Source organism: Aythya fuligula, chromosome 6, assembly GCF_009819795.1.
Source record: "Aythya fuligula isolate bAytFul2 chromosome 6, bAytFul2.pri, whole genome shotgun sequence".
Taxonomy (NCBI): domain Eukaryota; kingdom Metazoa; phylum Chordata; class Aves; order Anseriformes; family Anatidae; genus Aythya; species Aythya fuligula.
In genome coordinates, this window is record NC_045564.1 from 19394640 (window position 1) to 19412179 (window position 17540).

Genomic DNA, 17540 nt, shown 5'->3' on the forward strand with positions numbered 1-17540 from the left:
ATAATGACAACTGCCATTTATTACTAACAAGGGAAGAAATATGTCTGATTGTTCTAACTGTGCATTTTATCTAGACAAATAACGTTATTAGCTGTTAATGCTCCAGTTAATTCTTAAAAAATAATAATACCATAATTTCATTAAGTGGTAGCTTTAAAAGTAATAGGAAGACTCGACTGTGATTTGATGATGGGCATTTTGATGGTGCGTATCAATGTTAATCTATTAATGGCATTGGCCTATTTATATAAGGTTCAAAATCCTGACCTAGTTGTAGATGAAATGGGGTCATTTGGGATCAAATGGATTCACTCAGCGTTACCATAATTTGAGAAATGTAATCAAGTAATGAAGCAGTTTATTTCCTTTTCCAACCCCCATCCCAAATTCCTATGCAACAAACAAAAAAGCAAACTCAGGAGACACCTTTGCCTTTCTACTGCCATGGAAGTGCATTTTCATCTACTCTCCTATTTTATGTTAATCTGGCTGTTGGTAACATAGGGACTTGTTAATATCTCAGTCACTTCAGCACTGAGATAATCTGGTTACAACTTCCTCTGTGTTCCAACCAAATGCTTCTTTTGTCTAGTAGCACAGCTTGCTTACTGTACAAATGTGTGAGGGTGTAGCTGTGGCTCTGTTTACACCATATCATTTTGTGTGAAGAGGGAAGGAACAGTACAATAACCGCCGTTCTGTGCTTTTTTCAACAGCTCAGGTTGTAGTTTAGTTTATGCTGGGGACTGCCATTTCTGACAGGTGTTTAATATTTTGGATCATTGCCTGGGCAAACCTGTAGGTGAGGTGTGTGCTACACTGATCTGAACATGGGTAGGTACATCAAAAGTTTCAGTCACAATAAATATTCCTACTTTTGTACAGAACTGATATATATTAAATGTTTCATTTTCTGGAGGTTACGGAAAGTCTGTGTTGAAAATTAAAAAGACTAAAAGCCTAAGGTTTATCTCTAAACCTGTTTTAAAGTGCCTACAGAAAGAACACTCAAAACCCACAATTTTTCAAATTCAAATAAATAAATAGAACAATTCCTCTATTAACAATGTACCTTAGAACCAGGTTCTCCAGCACCTCTTTCTCCTGGCACTCCAGTTTCTCCTGGCAAGCCTTGTTCACCCTTAAATAGAAATTATTAGCAAGAGCTTTGTCACGAAGAAATAGTAAAGCAAATGTTTGGTTGGTTATATTTAAGGAAAAATTAAATAAAGATGCTACCTTTAGTATAATGTCTTTCACCCTATCAATCCTAAAAATCCTTAAAACCTCTCAATCTTAAATCACAAAGATTGATAATCTCCAGGTCCCTAAGTACATTTTGGGCTGTCACCGGAAAGTTGTTGGTGGAAATGATTAATGCGGTAAATCTATAATTTCATGCCTCTGTGAATGTTTCCCACCAAAATTTCAACAGAAAGCTAACCTCCATAAACAGCTTGCCCTTCTCTTTCTTTGTACCAGTAGTAAAGCGTGTCCTGTAATCACATCAAATGTAAGAGGTGATCTCTCATGCTCCAAAATACTTTACCTGGTGTGGACCTTTGACCCACTTACACCTCTAGTTCCTTTAGACCATTCTTTAATAGCCTTCAGGCATTCAGAACTTCATCTGACACCTCTTTTCAGAAAATCACTTTAAATCTGCATTCCAAACACTTGAAGGTTGACTTCTTTTATTAACAGTTCTGGATTGTGCTAACCAGTCAAGGCTAAATTATTGTGACAGTTTTCCTTCAGCAGTGGTAATCTTCATCATACCTTGGACCATTCTTAACTGCTAGATACAGTAAATTCACAAAGTCAAATGAGGCAACAGGGAGCAGAATTAACATGGAAGGCAGCCGATCTGTAAGGTATATATGTATGTTTCTGGAATAAGAAACTGCACTGAGAATAAAAGATGCTCTTGAAATGGAAAATAATTTCCTGCAATAAGTCATTTTTTAGATTGGTGTTCAGCACTTTAAGAAGCATAAGGATAGAGACAGACCACTTCTTAATCAGAAAACATAACAGTAAAAACAGCACAGGAACTTGTACTTCAGAAAATTCTCTAACCTTTGGTCCAGGTAGTCCCTGTCCTGGTAGCCCTCTGGAGCCAGGTGGTCCTTTTGGGCCCTCCACTCCCTGAAAAGATTATATAATTAATTGTTAAAAATAAAGTATATTCTGTTACTATACATTTAACTGTGGGGTGAGGGGAAAGTGAAAACCACACCTTCTCTCCTTGAATTCCAATTCCAGGTAATCCTATTGGCCCAGGTAAACCAGGAGGACCAAATTCACCCTGGCAAATGAAGTGCAGTTAAACAGCTGTATAAAAATACAGAAACAATCCTGCATATCTCTTGTGCTAGTACATGTTGACTTAACCACTTCATAAGTCAAGGAAGCTGGGGATCTGACCCTGTGTCTTTCATATATGCATCTGTTCCCTGCTGGTTCCATTATTGCAAACAAGTGCTAGTCTGTTTTTCCAGTTCTAAACCTTGATTTTTGCACAGAATCAGGTGATTTTTGTAAAATTTCCTATCTTAATATAAAGAGATGTTCAAATAGGTTCATAGAATTTCTTGGGCATAAATGTCTACAAAATACCTTACTGTGTGGGGTCTTTTGTGGGTGTCTTGCCTCATTACACCTTTTATAGTGAACAACCCTCTACTACGTAGATTTATTATCACTTTGCTAATCCCCTGGTGTATTTACTGCTCACCTTTTCACCTTTTATACTGATGCCTGGAAGTCCACGAGGGCCTTTTGGTCCATCAAAACCACGGTCTCCCTACAAGAAAAAAATAATACAGCGTTAATTATATAAACACACAGCTGTTCTCTCTGAAGTAACTAGAGACACTGTTTGCTCTGTCATCATGAAAACCAAAATGAGAAGAACCAGAAAGCAGCACCTGGTTCTGCTTTCCAGGATACCAAAGAGGTCTTCACAGATGGGCTTGCTCTGCAATTTGAAATTGCTGATGAAAATGCTGAACAAACTTCTTTTTATCTTTCTGCCCACTTCGATTGTATTGGGTCCTGTCCAGCTTCCCATCAATTCAATGACAGAACAATAACTGATTTAAATGTCAGTAGGGCTGAGTTCTGAGAGTAACTGAAGGCTGAATTCTGCTTATTTGTCTCATGGGTTAAAGTGTTGTAATGAGAATCTGGCTCTCACTAAGAGTTTTGCCAGAATAAAGACCAGGCCAAACTGTCCTGTTTGTAGAAGTGTATTTGTAAATGTCATTGCCCTAAATGTTTATTTACAATCCAGTGGTCTTGGGGAAAATGCATATTGTGCTTTCTTGTATTTCAATTAGTAAAACAAGCAAAGACTGGTAGCTAGCTTATGCAAATTGTAACAGAATCACCCAGGGCAATGAAGTTATATGCCCTCAACAGGCTTTTCCTCTCCCTACTAACCAGTTCCATCACTTTACCTTTGACTGAAAACTATCATGTGGTTTTCTCTTAAAAAGAACATTCCTTACTCCTGAAAGTTTAGAACACTTGCTTGCAGTTTGCATTTTACTGAATCGTGAGCTTCTAGCAAAACTGTTCTGCTGAAAGAAAGCAACTGTACAATTTGTCTTAGATTAACAAATCACCTGCTAAAAAGGCATTTAAAACTGTACAGCTGACATACTTGGCAGCCATAACTAGGATTAGAGATACCTGTAGACTTTGTTTATACATGTGTGGCTTCGGGTCAGATTTGGCAGTAAAAAGTTGGGCTTTTTTTTTAAGAATCAAGTGGTACAATAATGCAGACAGAACTCCCCTTTGATTCTGCCTATCTCAATTGCTCAACAGTTTCAACTAGTTAATTGAATTAATTATGCATTATTCCATATTTGTGCATTGCTCCTGTGCAGAACTTATTAGTTGTCATGTTTCTTCCCACATGTATTGGTATTTCAGCATCAATGCAGTGATTGCTAAATATACTTTCTTCAAATTCTTTTTTATTTTCATGGATAAGATCTGCTAAACAAATACAAGCCATCAAAAGTGAGACTAGATAATTAATCATAAAATATATACTAGGTATTTGAAGAGAGAACGTTGCTAGCAGCAGTCAAATTTAAATCCACCTGACTGCAGTATTGTGCTAAGCAAAAATTATAAAACTGATTTTTAGTAAAGGGACAATTGGGGCCTGCATCTGTGAAATACTTTTGTTATTGTTTTCTCAAGCAAAATTGCCTTGGTGGATGAATAAAAATGGGTGGACCTATTGCACAGATGTGTGGGAGAGAGGAACTCATTGGTTTCCAGGTTTGAGGCTGTATCTGATAACATTGCTAGAACTATGCTAATAGGGAAGAATTCACCACCTATACTTAGAGTGTCAAGAAGCCCTCTAGGAGGCTTTTGTGCAGTCTAGTGAATCTTACTAGTTCAGGATCATTTTTTATATAATAACTATTCATCCAGTGCAACTCCCAGGGAGACAGTTAAGAATTATGTTCCATTTGAAACAGTAATAATCAGGTAAAAGTCACACAGAAGGCCACAGAGAGTATTTGTCTCAGGACAGACACTGGGAATTAGGAGACTCTCAGGGAATCTCAGCATCTACAGTATTGTTTCACTAAAGCCATTTCGCTCCTGTGCAAGCTGTGCCACTTGTTGCTGTAACCAAAGGTCAAAGTGACAGCCCATGCTGAGTTGGTTTTCAGCATACAGCAACAGGAGCTATTGGGAGAGGTTTAGTGAGTCCATCCTTGTAAGCAAAGCTACTGCTTGTCATTACTTCCCACTGTATCTGCAAAACAGTAACAGCAGTTTCCTTTTCCCACAAACTGAATCCAGCCTTTTGCTAAAATGCGTAAGCTGAGGTATTATAAACCTTAGAAACCTGTCTTTCATGAGAGAAAAGATACGCATATATAAGGATTTAGAAATAAACAACAATAAAAAGACTTTTTTTTTTTTTTTTTTGTCTAAGGAATCACTTTTGTAATAGTTTATGTAAAGCCAGATGCTAGGGGCTGTTTTAAAATTACAGCTGGAATTCTTTCCAGGCTTAGATCCTGCAAATTAAGTGTCAGGGTGTCAGGACAATTAAATATCAACTTTACAGGCCAAAAAGCCGACCTCTGCCTAGAAGTTGTATTTAAACCAACTAAATTCTCTGACAGTATAGTAGATTAATTGATACCAAATTTTATTATTAAATTACAAGCTAATTTCTGAGATTCCCTTGTCTGATATGGACTTGTTTTGGCATGCACTCATTCAATGGCACTGCTCTGCTCTTAGAACCCTTTGATTGCTGTACCTTTGCTCCTGGAAGCCCTTCTCCTGGTGAACCTCGTTCTCCTTGAATACCTTGTGGTCCTTGAGGCCCCTGTTAATGTAAGTTTAAAATGGTCCAGAATTATTCAAATCAAAGCCAGCATGATCAGTGTCATTATAGGTTATAAGCATGTCTTTGGATGTTGACGTGTAACTATAACCTGTTAAAAATAATACAGTAATATGATATTCACAGTGAATCAGTGACAAGCATTCTGGCCTGCAGCAATAACAAGGCAGCCAGTATTACTTTTCTGGTTGCTTACAAATCACAGATTATGTAGCTGAAATTGATTTTCCTTACACTTCTGACATCTTCACTCCCTAAACTTCAGTTTGGTTCACAGATAGTTACTAATCATTATTAATATTTCACTGTAATTATGAGAGAGAGGGAAAACCAGAGTAAAGACCATGCACAATGGTACTGAAGAAAATCTAGCTATACAAAGTTATGATGGCAATTGATGAAGAGAATAATAGCACATTTCTTCTTTTTGAAAGCAGATCTGATAGGAGCATGAAGGGCAAGTAAAACAACAAAAAACTTTCATTAAATGCAGGTCCAAAACCTCTCCATTTTGAGCCTGTTTCACAATGTTTTCCTGCATCTGCTCTTTTTTTTTCTTTTTTTTTTCCCTCTATTTTTTGAGATTGCACATACATCAGAGAATGGCAGTGGATTAAGCTCTGCTTAATCTAAGTGTGATTTAAAATGGTTCTGTATGTGGCTTTAGAACTAAGTCTATTTCCTAGGTAAAGCTAACTGCACTGCATTCAGCTTTTTAGGAAAGTTTTTTTGTGGCAAATAAATTTAAAACAAAACAAAACAAAACACACACAAACTTTTAAAAAATCAATTTCTCATGTCATATCAATACAGATATCATGGCTAACAAAGATGTACATCCCCTGTTCATCCACAAAGCAGCTCTTTCTCTAAGCTGTTATTGAAAAGACCAAGGAAGCACCACTGCACAAGTCTGACTGACTGTCACCACTGGTCTTATTAGTACTACTCTGTTGTTGTGAGCTCTTTAACAAGAACTTGCTTCTAAGTGTATTTTCAAGCAGGCTTGAGTTCGGTTAGTTCAGTGATGAAACCATCTTTCTGTTTGTTTTGGAAGCACCTCTTTTGAAATAATTGTTACAAATCTTTCCCTTGTCAATGGGCAAAAGCTACTTCTGAAAAAAAATGGACAACATTCCCCATTGTGGTTGTACCAGAGCTCTTTCATCCAGGTGACAAGAATCATAGAGTCAAGGTTGGAAAAGAACTTCAAGATATCTGGTCCAACCATCACCCTACTACCAATGTCACCCACTAAACCATGTCCCTCAGCAATTGAGTCTGCTGTATTGTAAGTAGCTCAGCAAAAGGTGCTGTCTGACACTTTGAAAAAAGGGACTATAAAACTGGCATACTGATTTTCTGAATTATCACATAGAGATTGACTTTTTTTTTTTTTTTTTTTTTTTTTAATCGGAAGGAGGAAGGGAAAAGCCTTCAGGTCCAAAACTGCTATAAATTCTGGAAGTCAAATTTTTTTTAATTTCTTCCTCTGTTATCTTTAGTAAATGCAATAATGGGCAGATTATGTTATCTGGTACCATTTGTACAACAGGAATGTCTTGATGTAGGCTGTTTCATGACAGTTTCTAACGCGTCAGTGGTTGAAATGAATCTCTCTCCCAAAGCTTATACTAATGTTCTAATGATATTGAAAAGCATTCAACTTCAAAGTCATCATATTTAGATTTGAATCTATTGGGAACAGATTTATGTAAATATTTGGCTTTGCACAAGATGTCAATTTTTCATAGCTAGTATGAGACTAAGATAGTTAGAAAAGTTAAGGAATTGGACACATTTTCAGTTTATTAAGGGAACTGAAAGTCAGACAATGTAGTATGTATGATGGTGAGAACTAGTGGATGAAAAAAAGAGCATCATTTAACATACACATATCTCTTTTAATAGGGAAGCACTATCTTCTAGTAGGGTGAAGTCCCACTTCCCCCTCACCAAGTAAAAAACAGACATACCAGAAGTCCTGGCTCACCAACTCCAGGTGGGCCAACAGGGCCTGGTCTTCCTGTCAAACCAATGTCACCCTTCAAACAAAGATGTATTTTTAAATTACTTTATTTAGATATTTATATGTGTAGCGTATAACAACTCATCAGACACTCTGAAATATTTAATGTAGGAGAATACAGGAATGGCAGAGAAAACCTGACTGTCACCTCAAAACCTCAAACTAATGCAACATGCAGGAAGCAACAGACATTGAACTGGTGCATTTTCACAGCCATTAGGGGACAGCCTCATTTCTGCATTTAGGAGAAAATAATGTTGAATCTAAAGGATTAATTATTCTCATCATATTCGTTGTACATTATGTAAGTTACAGTACTTTTCCAAGAAGTCCATACTTCTATCTTAGTGTTTCTTTTTTCCTTATGCTCACCCTAACCGAGAAGCCTGTTTTTCACAGAATAATTTTTGTTTAAGGCTACATATGCATTTTTATTCAGCAATACACTCCTTAGTTTGGCTTATATAAACCATAAAACTATTGTAAAAAAATACTTTAAAGTACATACTTCAAATGTTCTTTTTTTTTTCTTTTTTTTTTTTTCCTCCCAAACAGTTTTGATCAACATACAAAATACATCTCCAGTACCACAAAAAAATAACCATCTGGGGGCTTGAAGTCTCATATACCTTGAAGTGTATTATCTCAGCTGTCTCAGTCTTTATTCTTGTCCTACAATACGCATAATACAGAAGATGACAAGTGCTTGTACCTTTGGGCCTGGCAGTCCTATTCCAGTCTCTCCAGGTAAGCCTGGTGGCCCCGGGAGACCTCTTTCACCCTTTTAAAAGAATGGAAAAAGAAACAATTCTGCACATAAATTGGTGTCTGATGAAATCAGTTTAACTCAGTTTGTTGTAAAAGAACAGATTTTGAAGTTTATTTTTTGTATATCCTGAATTTCAGACCATTGGAAGTGTCTTACACATTACTTCATCTCTCTTTCAGTGCTTCAAAATTCCCTTTATTAAGAGCATAGATTTTCCTGTACAAAGTGATACCAGGCAAAAATGGAAGAATGATTTGCTTCATGTGAGATACGAGTTTTTCCCACCCAACTGCTGTATGACTCACTGTTGGCCAGTAGGCACTCTAAATATGGTGCAAAAGGAAATACCAAAAGAGATATCAAAAGAGATAATGTCCTTTCTAAAGTAGAGAGAAAGCAAAGTAGCATATAAAACTGGTATATTTTGCATTACTGTGATATTTGTATATCACATTACCTTAATGTGATATTTGATTTCAAAATAAGTAATAGCATTCATTTTCGAGTTTTTCCTGAAACACTCCTTTTTAGTAGCTGGAGAACCCCTTAGCCTTGGCTGAAGTATTCAGTTTAAGGTTTGTCTGAGAAGCAAAGTGTAACTGTTACCTCTCTTAATGAAGTTAAAACAGTCCCTGTAATTGTGTGTAATATTCAGGGATATTTGTATCATACTAGCTTAACAGAAGACAAAGATACCAGATTATTACAGAACCACAGAATGAAGTCATTGCTATTGGTATACCCAGAATTTACAAAGGGGAAAGTAAGAAGTACCCCCAGCAAATCTTAATGATTTAATAGATGTAAATCCTATGTTTGTGAAACAAATGAAAAAAACAAAAACGAAAAAACACATTTACAGAGGGGACTGGATCTTGCAGTGAAACATTGTGTGACTTCTGGGGCCCACCTTCAGAGGGCCTGCTGCAAGACTGTGTCCTGAGTTGCACTCATCCTGGTGACTTTCAGATATGTTTTGCTTAGCATCAGTAAACAATGGGATTACTAATTTTCAACTATAGAATTCTTGAGAATGTAGTTCCAAGAGGGGGCTTTATATTTAAGATCCCTAACAAAATTCCTGCTTGGCACTTACGGAAATACAGTTTTACACTGAAAACTGAACAAATGTAATACTACACTGCTGCTAAATAATATTCTGTGATGCAGCCATATTTTAACTGTTTGTGAGAGAGGAACAGTTTGATTTGGACCTGAATCCAACATAAAGAGCAAATTAATACCTTTCTTAGGAACTTCTTAGAATACGAAGAGTATATGATTTACTAGCAATATCATATTCAGATGCATCCCCTACAAAAAGGATATGGGCTATAAAATTAAAAGCATTATTGTTGTGAGGATGTGTTAAGATGCCTCTTAATATTAAGAAAGAGAAGAAATAATGCAATTCTTGCCTTTGATCCTTGCAGGCCTTCAGGCCCTTGATCTCCAGCTTGTCCTTGTGGACCCTATTAAAACAGGTGTAGTTAATGAGATTTTTCAAGGTTTCAGAACAATGGCAGTTTGGAAAACAATCTCTCTTTTGCTATAGCCTATATGAAAATACAAGTTACAAACATTTCAGAACTGAAGCTATGCTTTCTGGTGCACGTGTAGGTTCAGTTACTCTGGTCCTTGGGAGAGATAATTTGGCTCTACCTCTACTTCAATATAATAAAAGGCAATCTACTGTGAAGATTTACTGAAGCATGTATTATGGGCTAAGCTTCTTGGCTTTCAGCCAGAATATTGGGATGAAAAGAGAATAAAGTATTCCCATGTACTTCTGTGAGAAAATGGAATAGTTAGACACTGAATGGGAAATAAGTTATTTTATTTTTTTATGGAACTGCTTTTGCTGTGATATTTGAGACTAAATAAATTATGAGAGTGATTTAGTTGTCTAGAGTGCTCCTCCAAATTTTTAACGTTGCTGTTTAAGAAGATAGATTTTGGGTGCCTTGAGTTCAGTGGCTCAAGAATTCTAAGTTGTGGCCTGGTATAATTTCAGATCTTTGAATACCAGGAACTATTTTTTCTGTTCTTATCATTTCTTCTTTATTTATTTATTTACCTGGAGCCCTCTTGTTCCTCTGGGGCCAACTGGACCTTCAGGACCCTAAAAGGCAAGCAAAAAAAAAAAGACAATTTTCTGTATATTTAAATTTGGTCAAAATCATTTGTGTAACTTTTTAGTAAGGTATCTGATTTAGATAATTTAATACTAAAAAAAAAAAAAAAAAGTCAAGAAGAGCTCACCACCAGCTCCCTTTAAGTGGACTGTGGTAATCAGAATGCAGAGTAAGAATGAACAGAGTTAATTATCAAGGATTCATAGTCCAGGATTAAATTCTGTTTGTTTCATTTAAAATATTCACAGTGATTATACACCAAATATTAAAGGTTCGTGTTGGAGTTAAAAAGCCTTTGTTTCATTTTTATCTCTTTTTCCCTCTGACTACTACTTCAAGACTTCTGTCTCTGTTAAAGTCAAGTAGAGTTTTACCATTGTTACAAGCAGGTTTAGGCTTGGGCCTTAAGAAGTACCATATTAAAATACAGATGGAGCTGAGCAAATTACTGAAGGTGCTATCCTTGCTCGCTTTAATTTTTTTCAAACTGTACATTGTTATCTCGCTCAGCTTTAAAATTGATATTTGCCTTAAATCTATCATCATAGTTGTTATTCAGGGAGTTATATTTTTTTTTCTGTATTTTACTTGTATTTCCTGAAAACCTAACAATTTTGTGGCTACTTACTCTGTCTCCTTTTATCCCTGGGATTCCACATTCACCTCTTTCACCCTTAAAAGGAAAACGAATAAATATTTATTCCTTTATAGAATACAGAGTATAAAGAGCACATCGTCCTTATTCATTGGGTGCTTTCATTAAAACTCATGACCTAAATGTGATTATTTTCATGACATATAGCAATCATGCTGTAAGTTCATTGGTGAAGGAAAACGTTCTATTAGAGCTTGTGCAGCACTTGGTAAAGAGATGTCATTGTTCACTAGTATTCACGAGAAATATAGCAATATACATAATAAATACTAATCAAATTTTGATACAAGCAGTTTTGACTAAAAGCGGTACCTTCTCTCCTTTATACCCAGATTTCCCCTAGGAAAAAGAAAAAAGCAAAGCAGTTTGTAAGGATATATAACCCAAATGAACAGCATTTCAGGATCTAATGAACAGTCATGGGATCTCTGATAAACATTGCAATATGTGTGAATACTACTTCTACTGGTCATGATAGATGTTTTTATATGTGTGTACAAATCTTAGGAAGTGCCATTTGTCTGGGATTTTGATTATGTAATAGCAGATCAACTAGCATTAATATTTCCATCATAGTGAGAAGCATTCTAAAATAAGAAAGCAAGAAAAAAGTCACTAAATAATAAGAATGTATTGAATAAATATGAACAAAGCAGAGCGATTAGTAAGTGAATGAATTCAGTCAGGCACTAAGAATGTGGTCCTGTACTTGCTCCTATATGTATTCCTTTAAACTTTTTCATTACTATTACACTTTAGAACCTGTATTTGCCAAATACAAAACTGATACAGATCCACGAAGATTCAGGCAGAGTGTCAATTTCTGTAATGTTCTTAGATTATTATATTAAAGCATTCATCTCATTTTTGGATGTATTATGTATTATTAGAGAGTATTTCTAGATCACTCTTACAGGTGGGAGTTATTCCCTCTTGTTAAGCAATCATAGTGTTTTCAGCTCTTTTAGTGTTAATGAATTATGAATTATTAGCTGGTAAACCAGAATTGAAACAAAAATGTTTTGCTTTTTGCTTTTTTTTTTTAAACGTGTCTTTTTTTTTTTTTTTTTTTTTTTTTAATCTTGAAGTAGACCAACATCAACACAGCTCATTGGAGAAAAAGGGGAAAAGAAATTTTTTTTACCTCTATTCCATCTTGCCCTGGGATTCCATTAAGACCCGGCTCTCCCTGTGGGTAATCCAACATCAAGATCAGTGAAATTAGGAAAAAATAATATTTTCTGGATGAGCTGAATATTGTCTTAGTATTTCTATATTAACAGAGTTACCAAATCTTTTGCCCAAATCTGAAAACTCACATCACCTTTGCTCCTTTCAAGCCTGGAGCTCCGTCGTCCCCAGTGCGACCCTTTTTACCCTGAAAGAAACAAAATAAAACTCTTATATGTTAGTCACATAATTTTATTTTACAATATATAGACTATATATTTATGTTGCTTCCTATAGATTTATTTTTAAAGCATCTCTGTATTTACCATAGCCTTGAAATTAGATTTCTGGGAACAGCATGACTGACTCAATGGACAACAGTTTTTCTCAAAACAAAAATTGGGTTCAGTTACTTTCCTAAAAACTACCAACAATGAAATAAATCTTGTTTTGTACAGTGTATCAATTATTCAACAAAAAGAAAATGAGAAATAACAGCTACTTACAGCAGGGCCAGGAAGGCCTTTTTCCCCCTTTTCACAGTTACATATGGCAACCTGTGGACACTTTGAATGAAAATAGTAAATCCAAATCAGTACAGTTTAATAAAGAGAGAGAAAGCACTTGAACATTACTTATAAATTCCTGAGTAACTATTATGAATGAACCAGAAATGATCAGAAACCTGTTATATTTACATGTTTTACAGAAAGTTTTTAGCCTTCTGTTTACCACTCATGAAGAATGTGGCCTCTGTACTCCAGCCAAAATTCCATATTATTCCTACTCCTGAAATTTCAGTCATCTTGATAATGGCTTTATCTTCAACCTCCTCACAAGGTCAGTTTATTAGTATGATTAGTGTTTGTGATTATTGATCTGTTTAGATTAGTAGTCTGTGTAGAGATAGCCAAGACAATGGAATAAGAAAACATCTATCACCCTTTTTACCTTTATTCCACTGCATGTAGGACAAATCATAGTCTATCTCCAGATTGATTTATAAACAAAAGATGTAATGGATGGATACTTTTTTTTTTTTTAGTTAATGCTGTTCATTGTAATAGTTCTGTTTTATTTTTTTCTTTTTCTTTAATCTATATGGTCATGTGCTCCAATCAGATATCATTGCGGTACATAGTTACATGATTTTTATCTGTGATTTTTTTTTGAACTGTTATATAATACAGAATTTGTACAGCTTCTGGGGTTGTTTTTGGCAGAGGAATAGAGAACGGTATTTTTATTTTTGGTTGTATTATTTCTTAAACATCCACTCAGTTTGGAGACATCTGGTAGTGAAGGGCTTAAACACCATTCTTGTCTGAATATCCCAGTGCTTAGTAATGTGTCTTCCAAGGGTAACACTGAATGGCATGCTACTTCAGGATTTATTTTGAAGGAGAAAAAATCAACACAACAGTGAGAATTAAAATGCTTCAAGTTGGCAAACGCTTATAATATATAAAAGTTTCCTTGCGCTGCTTGTCAGAATGGTCTTTCCCTGATATGACTGTAACTTAAGTAGGACTAAAATCTTTAAAAGAAAAGTTAATTTTATTATACCACAAAGTGGCAGCCAGACCTACTGGTGCCTACAGACAGGGTGACACAGTGTGGAAAAACTGAAAAAGTACAGTGTGAAACTTTATTCCAATTTCTTCCTTTTGTTTAACTCTTTATCATAGGAAGGTCATTAAGGGCTAGAACTGCACCACATTCAACTCAATGTCATGTTTACTTATCCACGGAGTCTGTTGAATGACTTTCTAAGATATATCAGCAAATTCTTGTTAACTTAATACTCACATGTTGTTCTTTCTCAGCTTTGAGAATAAAGAGAAAAAGTAAATGAATTTAGGATAACAAATTAAAGCTCTGTTGTGCAAATACAAAAGCATGTAGTTTTACTTGAGGACAATTCCATTGGAGTCCATATGTTACTAACCCACCATACTAACAGCTTTCTTAAATTTTATGTTTCCATGTAATAGTAAATGTCTATGGGAATATATTAAGCTGGGGTGCTGTATGGGAAAAAATACTTACCTCTTCCTCAGACAGATCTTTCTATGAGGACAGATATTGGAAACAACATTAGAAACAATGTCATAATCCAGTTCTACAGGAAGAACGATAGATGTAAAAAATAATTCTTTCAGCAGTTAATTAAATTAAGCAAATAACATATTAAATAACATTAAGTTTTAATTAATGAGAAAAATGTTAACAATCTCTATTTTAAAAAATAATTTCAATAATTTCATTTCCTATTATAGATTGTTGACTGCACAAATCAGTGACTCCTTGTCCAGCCATAGCTTGCTACAATTACAGTGGTAAACACACCTGAAACAACGGTTAGCTAGGTATATGGGAACAGCACACTCAGGGACTGTGCTGTTTCCAAAGTGCTGAATAGCAGCAGCCCCCTAGAATGAGTGAATGGTACATATTCCCTTGAGAAAACATCAGATGCTCTTCTGATTGTGCCTAACAGTGTGTGTACAAAATGTGAACAGTAGTAGCTTAGAAAAGATGTGACTTAGAGCATGTTTCTCTTTGACAGTCATCATCAATTAACTGTTGTTTTTTTATAAAATCTGTACAGCTGAAACACCCAGACGTCATGTGTTCCTCCAGCCTTTCACAACAGATATAGTCCCTCAAGAGGACATAATCATGGTGAGGAATGGCAATGCAATACAAATCTCCAAAATCCACATCTATGCACATACAATTATGCCAAAACAATTATTTAAAACAGACGTCATTAAAACAGATTTGATAAAGTGTGCTTAGTCACTTGAGGGGTGGTTGCTGTGTTACAGAAAAGCAATGGTAATAGCAGAGAAGCTAGGAAAGGTGATATGCAGGGAATCCAGTGCAGAATGGCAGGCTATCAAAGTGAAGGACAGACAAGAAGGCCAGATCTTATGCAAGCTCTAGGCCTGTATGAGACCCCTCAGCTCATGGGTTCACTGCTGAAGTCTCCTGGTTGTTATTCATATTTTCTCTATGTATGGTCAAATCAGGACTTTATCCCCAGCTTGTGTCACCAGATTTATAGTAGTCTAGGCTAGAGCATGGCACTGTTCTCCACACTTGGCAAGGAATGGTTTTTGTAAATCAAGCTTACACACAGAAAAGAGGCACCCAAGCAAAACTTAAAGCTCAATTTACACATTTCCTCTTGAATATGGGGTAGATTTTCCATGGAAATTCATGTCTGTGATCAAGTTCAGATTTGATCTGAATTGATATAAGGTCTACAAATTTATTTTCACTTCTGCAAGAGCTGCATCTTTTTTGATACAACGTCACATTCCTGCTTGTCACAGAAGAAAGCATTAGGATGTCAAAATTAATTGTTTTAAGAAAGGAGCTTTAGAATACCTTTCTTAAGAGGAGAAAAAAATGATAAAAATAACTTCACAACAGGTCTCCATGAGTCTAATTCAGTTCCAGGTTCAGTATTTTGGATGACAACCTGAACAAAGAGGAGAGAAAGGAAAACTACACTTTGACACAATGGTTTTGTTAATAAGTGTCTATTAGTGGGCTACTTCAGTATGTAAAAATAATTTATAATGCTTTAATAGCATAAGCATTTCAATATATTGGGAGTAAGAGTTTTTTTCACATGTTCCACTAGCCATTTGTAAATATTTCTCTGTACATACCATTTCTTTGAGAACTTTCTCCACAGTTCCTTTGTCCTGAAGGTTGAAGACGAACCTGGATGCTGGGATACTGGCCAGGAGCCGGAGCTTGGCAGCGTTGCTAACCTCCTCAGCCACTCTGGTCATTCCCATTGTGAACAATACAATTCCTTGGTGTTTAGCGTCAGCTGTAGCTGCAAAAATATCTGGGTTTCTTGGATGGTCGACTCCATCGGTGAAGAGCACGGCTAGTTTCACACTACCTGGAGTCCCTTCAGTCATGTAGAGTTGTGTGAGGTTAGTAATAGCATAAGTTGTGTAGGTACCATGACCTATGTAGGTGATGGGAGCAATGTGAGATTTGAACGCTTCAGGACCTTTCCAGTTACGGAAAGTTTGTTCTATGAGAACAGTGCTGCTGTACTGGAGTAAGGCCATCCTCCAGCTAAGGGTCCGTCCAGAACTAAGCTGCAGACCTTTCATTCTGTCTACTGTTTCCAGGACAAATTTTTTCTGCTGTTCGTGATTATAATCCTTAGCACTCTCGGAGCTGTCCAGTAAAAAAGCAATTTCCAGAATGCAGTCTTCATCTAGAATAAATAGGTAGGAAGGTGAATGGAGTGTTTTCATACTAAATCTCCTTCTACCCTTACCTTTCTGTGTATTTTAGGCTTCAAAAGTAGGAGTTCAGCTGTGGAAATTTAAGAAAACATCTGTGATTCCAGGAGTGAGACCCTTGTGAAGGTAGAGCATATAGAGGCTGAGGAATTTGCTCCAGAGCAGATGCCCAAGGGAATAAGAATCTAAAGGTGAGGTAATGTCATGGAATGTGGAATGTTGCAGTGGTGTTTATGCATTCATTCTGTCCTCGTGCTGGGTAGCAGGATTGGGACTGGAAAGGTGGGAGTGATCTTACTCACAAAAACAAGTCTTATTGAATGAGACACTGGAATGTGATTTACAGAGATAGGTTTCTGTCCCTGACACTCACATACAGTGACATAAAAAATTCCAAGAGCAGGATCTGCACCAGTGTACGTCGGAGAATAATAATTTTCTGAACTACTGATGTATTACTCTGATAGAAATGCAGTTGCAAAAGAAACAGTTAAAATAACATGCTACCAGCCATATTAAAAAACAAAACAAAGCAAAACCAAGTAATCTCCTCTTATAAAATACACAAAAGGGGAGGGAGAGGAAAAGAGCAAAAAGATCGAAGTGCAAAAATCAAGTGAAAACCTACAATGAGGTGAGTCTGGCTGATTATAACTAGTATCCTAGAGGGCGAGTTAGCCACATAGTCCTGAGTAAATGAATCATGGAAAAGAACAATACCTATTTTAAAATGATAATACTCACCTTGATCACTTGGGCTGGGATATCTTTCTACAGTATTTGACAGAATGTGTTTAGGTTTGGGTCTTCTCAGTCCATAACTTTTTTCTTCCCTGAGATTTTCTGCTAAAAATTGATGTTGTTCAAGTACCCACAAAAGCCACCAGAGTCCGAAGAACATCATTTGTTTGGTTTCTGTTTCCTAAACAACATAAATAATAATACAGTAGTAGTTCAGCAGTACACAGACAATAAAAAGTTCAGTTTTGCTTTGACAAGTTGCTTAATAGGCTCTTTTTTCCAATATTCCCTAAGAATGAGCTGGGTTTTATTTTCTTTAGGTAAGAGCTTCTCCAAAATATGTCATAAATAATAAGCAGAGACATGTTG

General features: G+C 36.0%; 1 protein-coding gene across 1 annotated transcript in view; it reads right to left on the bottom strand.

The window, feature by feature from the left end:
- LOC116490639 (collagen alpha-1(XXVIII) chain-like) overlaps positions 1 to 16442 on the bottom strand; it is a 29900-nt gene extending 13458 nt beyond the window's left edge. The window contains exons 1-16 of the mRNA XM_032190021.1: positions 15834 to 16442; positions 14200 to 14220; positions 12657 to 12716; positions 12305 to 12358; positions 12125 to 12169; positions 11293 to 11319; positions 10954 to 10998; positions 10268 to 10312; positions 9609 to 9662; positions 8134 to 8202; positions 7369 to 7437; positions 5306 to 5374; positions 2738 to 2806; positions 2240 to 2308; positions 2080 to 2148; positions 1073 to 1141 (exon numbers count right to left, since the gene is read on the bottom strand). Of these exons, the coding sequence (XP_032045912.1) occupies positions 1073 to 1141; positions 2080 to 2148; positions 2240 to 2308; positions 2738 to 2806; positions 5306 to 5374; positions 7369 to 7437; positions 8134 to 8202; positions 9609 to 9662; positions 10268 to 10312; positions 10954 to 10998; positions 11293 to 11319; positions 12125 to 12169; positions 12305 to 12358; positions 12657 to 12716; positions 14200 to 14220; positions 15834 to 16442 (1443 nt within the window). The remainder of the gene's footprint in view (positions 1 to 1072; positions 1142 to 2079; positions 2149 to 2239; positions 2309 to 2737; positions 2807 to 5305; positions 5375 to 7368; positions 7438 to 8133; positions 8203 to 9608; positions 9663 to 10267; positions 10313 to 10953; positions 10999 to 11292; positions 11320 to 12124; positions 12170 to 12304; positions 12359 to 12656; positions 12717 to 14199; positions 14221 to 15833) is intronic.
- Between the last annotated feature and the right edge of the window lie 1098 nt (positions 16443 to 17540).